This window comes from Protobothrops mucrosquamatus, unplaced genomic scaffold, assembly GCF_001527695.2.
Source record: "Protobothrops mucrosquamatus isolate PMUCROS unplaced genomic scaffold, P.Mucros_1.0 scaffold1931, whole genome shotgun sequence".
Classification (NCBI taxonomy): Eukaryota; Metazoa; Chordata; class Lepidosauria; order Squamata; family Viperidae; genus Protobothrops; species Protobothrops mucrosquamatus.
In genome coordinates, this window is record NW_015388052.1 from 83,837 (window position 1) to 91,934 (window position 8,098).

Sequence of the window (8,098 nt, forward strand, 5' to 3'; positions counted from 1 at the left end):
CTGTACATCAGGCACTGGAGATTGTTATAGTTAAAAACCAATAAAATATCTATAAAAAAGAGAGAGAGAGAGAGAAACTGGCTCCCAAATTTTTAAACTACTAAATCTATTTGCAAATTATTAATGTGTCATCTATATATTATATTAATGAAAAAGTAGTTAATAATAATAATAATAATAATAATAATAATAATAATAAAGGCAAGATTAAAGTTTCAAAACCCTCTGTTAAGAAACTGTTATTTTAATCAACTCGTAGAATATCTACCATGGTCTTAAATATCCCAAATCATTCCACGAGTTAACAGTAATTCATCCTAGATTAAATATCAACATTTGTTTCTTAATACCACATCTTTTCAATATTTGTCTGGTTAAATATAATAAATTCAAACTCCAAAGTTGGTTATCTAACTAAAAAAGTCCAGATGAAATTGATTTCCAATTAAGTGTGATAAATCCATTCCCCAAATTGCCTTAAATCCTCCTAGGGAAAATCAATTTATCACTTCTCCACTCAGTTAGGTTTCTGCCATTGTAAAAGAATTCAGACTTGAACTTCTTGGAGTTGTGTGCAATCAACTCAAGTTACTGCTCAATCTGTACAGTCCATATTTCTTTCCAATGAATCTGCTGCTTTCAAATCACATTCCTTTTCTGAATCTAATTTATCCACAGATGTATGCATCTGAATATTTTCCACAGCCATTATCATTTCATCAGACTTTTTCAAAAGGATTTCAACGAAGGATTGCATGTTATCAAATTTTTTATCAAATATCAGACAGATTGCTGGTCTGTAATCTGATATATTGTTGCTTTGTGTAATTTAGCAATGATACATGGAAAAAAAACAGGAAACACAAAATCCTGAAGCAAAGTGAAGAACTAGATAATGAAGCAGGGGAAATATTTTCTGGATATTTTGATCCAAAGTTTAAAAAAAAGCTCCAAATATTTTACAAAATTAATAAAATGAAAAAACCTTGTGGTGAGAGTCCAATATAGATCAAATGAAAGTATTTCCACTGTCCAAGAACACACTATGTTTCCTTTCAAAAAAGTAAACCTTTTTCAAAACAACCACATAAATCAAAGGGAAAAAAAGAACTTCTAAAGTCCAGCAAGGGGTTAAAATAAATCAGCATTCAGCCAGCCAGTATACTTTTAAAGATATAAGGCAAAATAAAACAAAAGATTTAAAAAGTTAAAACCCAGGCATGTTTAAGAAAACAAATTGCTGAAAGGAAGATGGATGACTGGTGACATTCTGACCGCTTCCACAGGGACCTGGAATTTTCACAACTCCCCTTCTCAGGCTATCCAAAAGCTCTCATAAGTGCTCTCATTCAAATTCAGAGAGCAGCACTGCCAGAGAACCAGCTTTGGCAGCAAAATCAGCAGATCGTCGGCAGAAAAATGAAAAACTCCTACCATTGAGTAGCCAACTTGAGGAGGAAATACTTCCTTGTAATATTATTACTCATGCAGATAGTGGAAATAGATGATAATGATAATAATGATAATGATGATGATGATGATGATGATGATGGTAATAATAATAATAATAATAATAATAATAATAATAATAATAATAATAATAATAATAATAATAATAATAATAAAGTGGCAGGCACCTTGGAGGTCATCTAGTCCAACCCCCTGTTCAGGCAGGAAACCCTATACCATTTCAGACAAATAGCTGTCCAATCTCTTCTTAAAAACTTCCAGTATTGGAGTACTCACAATTTGTGGAGGCAGATTATGAATAGATGTTAGTTTAGAACACAGATCCATAAAGCTTTTGAAAGCATTATAGAATTGCAGAATTAGAAGGGGCCATTAAGGCTATCCAGTTCCACCTTTTGTCCACCACAGGAATATAGAATAAAGCATCTTCAACAGAAGAATGTCTAACTTCATTTGAGCAGAATGAAGGAGAAACCATCCTTCTCTCTGAAGAACTGGTTCCATTATCAAACAATTCTTGGTAAGACTGAAATATAATCTGCCCCCTAAAAAACTTAAACCCATTATTTCAGATCCTGCACTGTGAAACGGTGGTGAGCAGGTCTCGGCTTGAATATTCTGGCATGATATGGAAAATAACTCCTCAAGAGTCATCACTATCATTTGATTAATTAAATTCCTCATCATGCAAGAATACTTTACTAGGTTAATATATTTTTCTACAGTTACGTTACAGAGAAAATAATTGAGAATGGTTTTATATATTATTTGTTAATTATTTAGAATGAAATACCTTACGAAAATAATCTTCACGAAACGAAATCCCGTAAGCCCACAAGGTCCCAACGAGAGGTAGAGCCAAAGGACCAGGAGGCAAATGTCTTTGGGACCAGAGTTGTCTCAGGAAGAAGAGAATCAGCAGAGCAAGTAGCAAAACAAACAAAAATGTTCCCATCATCATCATTGTCCTGCTGGGTTATTTTTTCTTTGGTTCTCACTAGTGGATCTGAAGATGGTTGTATCCTTTTGTCTGATGCTTTTTTTTTTCTTCCTGTTTTATATACTCCATTGATGGGAAACAAATAACAACTTGATGCTGATATTCTCCCTCATTTGGGCTGGAACTTTGCCAAGAAGATACTATCACATTAATCCAGGTTAATGAGGTTGCCTTTGATCACATGCCACACAAATAACAAAAGAAGGTTATTTTATTTTTTTTTAAATGAAGGGTTGGGTAATCCATTTTGTCCCAAACATTATAGTATGCTGGAATTATTTTAAAAACATGGTGTACCTCATGCCTAAGGAATCTATCTGAATATAAGGGAGAATCTTGTTGCGCCAAAGAGATAATATCTAGTCCAGCATTAGGACATTACCATGAAAATAAAATTCACTCAATTTTATTTACAAATAAGAGACTGTCTTCATAAAGGCTTCATACAATTGAGGACCATCTCTGGTGCTGTGCAGCCTTTTGCAACTAAACTAAGTGTAATCATCATATTAATAAGGAGAGCTGTTGTAATAGATTCTGCAACATCTTTAATTGATTGAAAGTTGTCCTTAATCCAAGCATCAAATTATGGGTAGAGAGCTATAGATGTTTAGAAATACCTATCTAAAAAAGATGCCTATCCTATTAGCACACTTGAATATGATCCATGCTAAAGTTTTAGCAGGGACAATTTACCCAATTCTGAAGTATCATTAAACCCAACAGAGACCACATGACTTGAGTAGGACCTAGCCATCTCCTTGAATCACCTTCTTGTTGTTAATTTACTTATTTATTCAGTGCATAAATTGTCTTATTCAAAGCCATGGTGGTTCAGTGTATTGAATTCTACAGTATTGTAGGCTGACTTTGCCCATTGCCAGGAGTTCAATCCTGAGTGTTTCAAGATTGACTCAGCCTTCCATCCTTCCGAGATTGGTAAAATGAGAACCCAGATTGTTGGGGCAATTAATGTATTTACAATGGACATTGTTAACAACCCGTATTGCAGCAGAACCTCTGACTGAATTACCCCAGGGTTCTGAAGGAACAGGCAAATGTGATCTCAGAACCACTGAACTATATTTTTCAAAGATCTTGGAGCACTGGGGAACTACCAGAGGACTGGAAAAGAGCTGGTGTAGTTCCCATCTTCAAAAAAGGAAAAAAAAATGGATCCAGGAAATTACAGACCTATCAGCCTGACCTAAATACCTGGGAAGATTCTGGAAAAGATAATCAAACAACGAATCAGTGAACACCTAGAGGCAAACAAAGTCATTACTAAAAGCCAACATGGATTTGTCAAAAACAAATCATGCCAGACAAACCTTATTGCATTATTTGACCAAGTGACAAAATTAGTGGATCAGAGGAATGCTGTGGATATAATTTACTTGGACTTCAGTAAGGCATTTGATAAAGTAGATCACAACCTACTACTCGATAAGATAGAAAAAAGCGGGTTAGACAGCATCACCACCAGATGGATTCATAGCTGATTGACCAGCCGTACTCAGCGTGTTGTCCTCAATGGAACTGCATCTACATGGAGGGAAGTGTGTAGTGGGGTGCCCCAGGGCTCTGTTCTAGGCCCAGTGCTCTTCAACATCTTCATGAACGATTTGGACGAGGGGATAGATGGGGAACTCATCAAATTTGCGGATGACACCAAGCTGGCAGGAATAGCCAACACTCCAGAAGACAGGCCTAAGATACAGGAGGACCTGGACAGACTTGAACACTGAGCGCTATCTAACAAAATGAAATTCAATGGTGAAAAAAGTAAGGTTCTACATTTAGGCAAGAAAAACCAAATGTACAGGTATAGTATAGGGGGTACCTTGCTCAATAGTAGTAACTGTGAGAGGGATTTCGGAGTCTTAGTGGACAATCACTTAAATATGAGCCAGCCGTGTGCTGCAGCTGCCAAAAAAGCCAACACAGTGCTAGGCTGCATTAACAGAGGGATATTATCAAGATCACGTGAAGTATTAATACCACTTTACAATGCCTTGGTAAGGCCACACTTGGAATACTGCATCCAGTTTTGGTCACCACGATGTAAAAAAGATGTTGAGACTCTAGAAAGAGTACAGAGAAGAGCAACAGAGATGATTAGGGGACTGGAGGCTAAAACATATAAGAAACGGTTGCTGGAATTGGGTATGTCTAGTTTAATGAAGAGAAGGACGAGGGGGGACATGAAAGCAGTGTTCCAATATCTCAGGGGCTGCCACAAAGAAGAGGGAATCAAGCTATTCTCCAAGGCACCTGAAGGCAGGACGAGAAGCAACAGATGGAAACTGATCAAGGAGAGAAGCAACTTAGAACTGAGGAGAAACTTCCTGACAGTTAGAATAATTAACCAATGGAATAACCTGCCTCCAGAAGCAATGAATGCTCCAACACTGGAAGTTTAATTCTTCTCTGACCTGTCGGTAAACAGACTTTACCACATCCCAAGGACGGACTCGTCCCCCAACCTGAGCTACTGGAGGTTCCAGGGAAGGTTGAAATAATAATAATAATAATTTATTATTATTATTATTATTATTATTATTATTATTATTATTATTATTATTATTATTATTATTATTATTATTATTATCTATAAATACCTCTGATACACTTTGACTTAAGTGAGGATTTTCAACAGAAGAGCAACCAGAAGGAGGACAATCTGGCAATTTTAAAAGATGAAGAAAGGTTGATCTTGCACCATTAAAAGCAACAACTTCATTTCCCCTGATGCCATGGTTTTACCAAAAGGACTGCTGGGTAACTAAACCCCACTCCAGAAGAAAATTCACAAAACTTTGGATCAACCCACTGCCATGAACAGTCTAACAACACCTCTAGCTCAACAGACTCAATCAAATATTCAAGATCTTCAGAACTCTTATAGCATTGAGCCTAAGATGAACAAACTTAACACCAATGCGTTGGAGTGCCAGGGGAAGACTCACAACGAAATTAGAGGAAACATTGCAACAAAAGGAATTTATCATGGTAAAGAATTTCATAGACCAGGGATGTTGCTTTGGCAAGAAGAGTCTTCTAGGAAAATCAAAGTTACCAGTCAGTGTGTATACCTGAATATATCAGGTTCCATTAATCTCACATCTGCTGATGATTGACAGAATGGGATACATTACAACCCAGCACTAAAAGGCTCACTTTTTCAACCTTTTCACCCATTGTACCACTTTTTGGATATGGCGATATCCGAGTACCACCAGTCACCTAGCAAGGTGTCAAAAACTTGATGACCCCCCCCCCAAAAAAGGAAAAAAAGTGATAAAATACAGGTAGTCCTCGACTTACAACAGTTAGTGACTTTTTCGAAGTTACAATGGCACTGAAAAAAGTGCCCCCCAAGCCACAGCCGAGCAAGACACCTGCCTGCCCACCCGGTGGCGTTCTTCCTCCTGTCCGAGGTTTTCATTGTTGTGAGCATTTCTGAATCATCTCCAACAAGTCTTTATTGTTTGCTCCACTCTACGAACAACCAGAGCAGAGGCACGCAGGCCTCTATTTATACCCTCTGATCCCCGGGCAAGTTCAACCAATCATGAGGCGGGTTTTTCCCGCCTTGCGCATGCGCACAAGGCTGGCGTCGCTCAGTCTGGTCCCGGGCAGCTTCTGCAAATGCCCGGGACTCTTGCAACGTCCCGAGCCTGCCTCTTGCAGGCTCAGGACACAACAGAGGTCATCTAGTCCAACCCCCTGCTCAGGCAGGAAACCCTATACCATTTCGGACAAATGGTTGTCCAGTTTCTTCTTAAAAACTTCCAGTGCTGGTGCATTCACCGCTTCTGGAGGCAGGTTGTTCCACTGGTTAATTGTTCTAACTGTCAGGAAGTTTCTCCTTAGTTCTAGGTTGCTTCTCTCTTTGGTTAGCTTCCACCCATTGCTCCTTGTCCTGCTTTCAGGCGCTTTGGAAAATAGCTTGACACCCTCTTCTTTGTGGCAGCCCCTGAGATATTGGAACACTGCTATCCTGTCCCCCCTTGTCCTTCTCTTCGTTAAACTAGACATACCCAATTCCAGCAACCGTTCCTTGTATGTTTTAGCCTCCAGTCCCCTAATCATCTTTGTTGCTCTTCTCTGCACTCTTTCTAGAGTCTCAACATCTTTTTTACATCGTGGTGACCAAAACTGGATGCAGTATTCCAAGTGTGGCCATACTCTTCCACGCTAGCCCAAGTAGAGCACATTGCAGTAATCCAACTGAGAGATTACAAGGGCATGGGAGATCCTGCACATATCCTCACAATCCATGAAAGGGTACAATTGGCAAATAACATGAAATTACACAAAGGGTCTCCTAGCCTTGACAGCCACCTGTTCTTTCAGTTGGAGTCATGAGTCTGGAAGAACCCACAAATTGCACACAGGATCTGTCTGGCAAAATGCAGTCCACTCAGAACTAAAGATGATAAAGCCCTAGATCCTTGAGTCCCTTTGAACACACAGTGACTCCATCTTACCAAAAGAAGGTGTAGGGGTGACATGATAGCAGTGTTCCAATATTTGAGGGGTATCTTTAAAGATGAGGGGGGGTCAAACTATTTTTCAAAGGACCAAATGGCAAGACAAGAAACAATGATTGGAAATTAACCAAGGAGAGAAGCAACCTAGAACTAAGAAGAAATTTCCTAATGATAAGAGTAATTAGCCAATGGAACAACTTGTCTTTTGAAGTTGTGGGTGCTCCATCACTGGAGGCTTTTGAGAAGAGATTGTACAGCCACTTTCCTGGAATAGTATTGGTCATCTGCTTGAGAAAGATTTCTTCCAATTCTATTATAGTATGTTCTACCAGGGTTGTCCTGGCCCAGTATGTAGCCATCTAGTCCAGAATACAGCTAGCTTAGGAAACTGTGTTTTAAGGGTTAAATTGCTGCCCTCTTAAGGGTGGCCTTCTGGGAAATGTAGTTTAGTTGTTACATGGTTATATCTGTGTTCTAATTGGCCACTGGGAGGGTCTTGTGTCTTTATTATGGGACATCCTGTTACGTGGCAGGTTTATTATCTCTCTCCATGAATCCTAGCCATGTGGCTGGGAGCTCCAGAGCAGCATGTGATCTTTATGAAGATGGAGAAAAATTATTCTCTTTTTACCTGCATGAATGGACAGAATATGAATCATGTGACAGATGTAGCTACATAACTGTGAGTTAATGCTTAAGAATTCCTGATCAATAAATATTCTGCATGTTACCATTCCATGGAGTTATTCTATCTAGATAGTGGCTAGACACTAGATGACCTACAAGGTCCCTTCCAACTTTACTATTATTATTATTATTATTATTATTATTATTATTATTATTATTATTATTATTATTATTATTATTATTATTATTATTATTATTATTATTATTATTATTATTATTATTATTATTACATTGTTGGTGGACTACGGACTTCCTCCTTGCCTTGTGAATCAGCTCTAGTGACTGTTGGATCTAGTTTGTAGGACCAGGTTGCACTGACTGGGTGCAATTTGGGGTGGAGCTTTACCAGCCATTGTAGGGTCATCTGTTGTGGTATAGTAGTACAATAAAAGACTTTATTGCTGCCAGCATCTGCATATGTGACCTACATGACACTTGCTTTCTA

At 38.3% G+C, this 8,098-nt stretch overlaps 1 protein-coding gene across 1 annotated transcript in view; it reads right to left on the reverse strand.

Annotated features, from left to right (window-relative positions):
* The window catches only part of LOC107294389 (cytochrome P450 2J2-like), a 28,024-nt gene extending 25,593 nt beyond the window's left edge, over positions 1-2,431 (reverse strand). Inside the window, exon 1 of the mRNA XM_029285607.1 lies at positions 2,269-2,431. Coding sequence (XP_029141440.1) covers positions 2,269-2,431 — 163 coding nt within the window. The remainder of the gene's footprint in view (positions 1-2,268) is intronic.
* Positions 2,432-8,098: the final 5,667 nt, after the last annotated feature.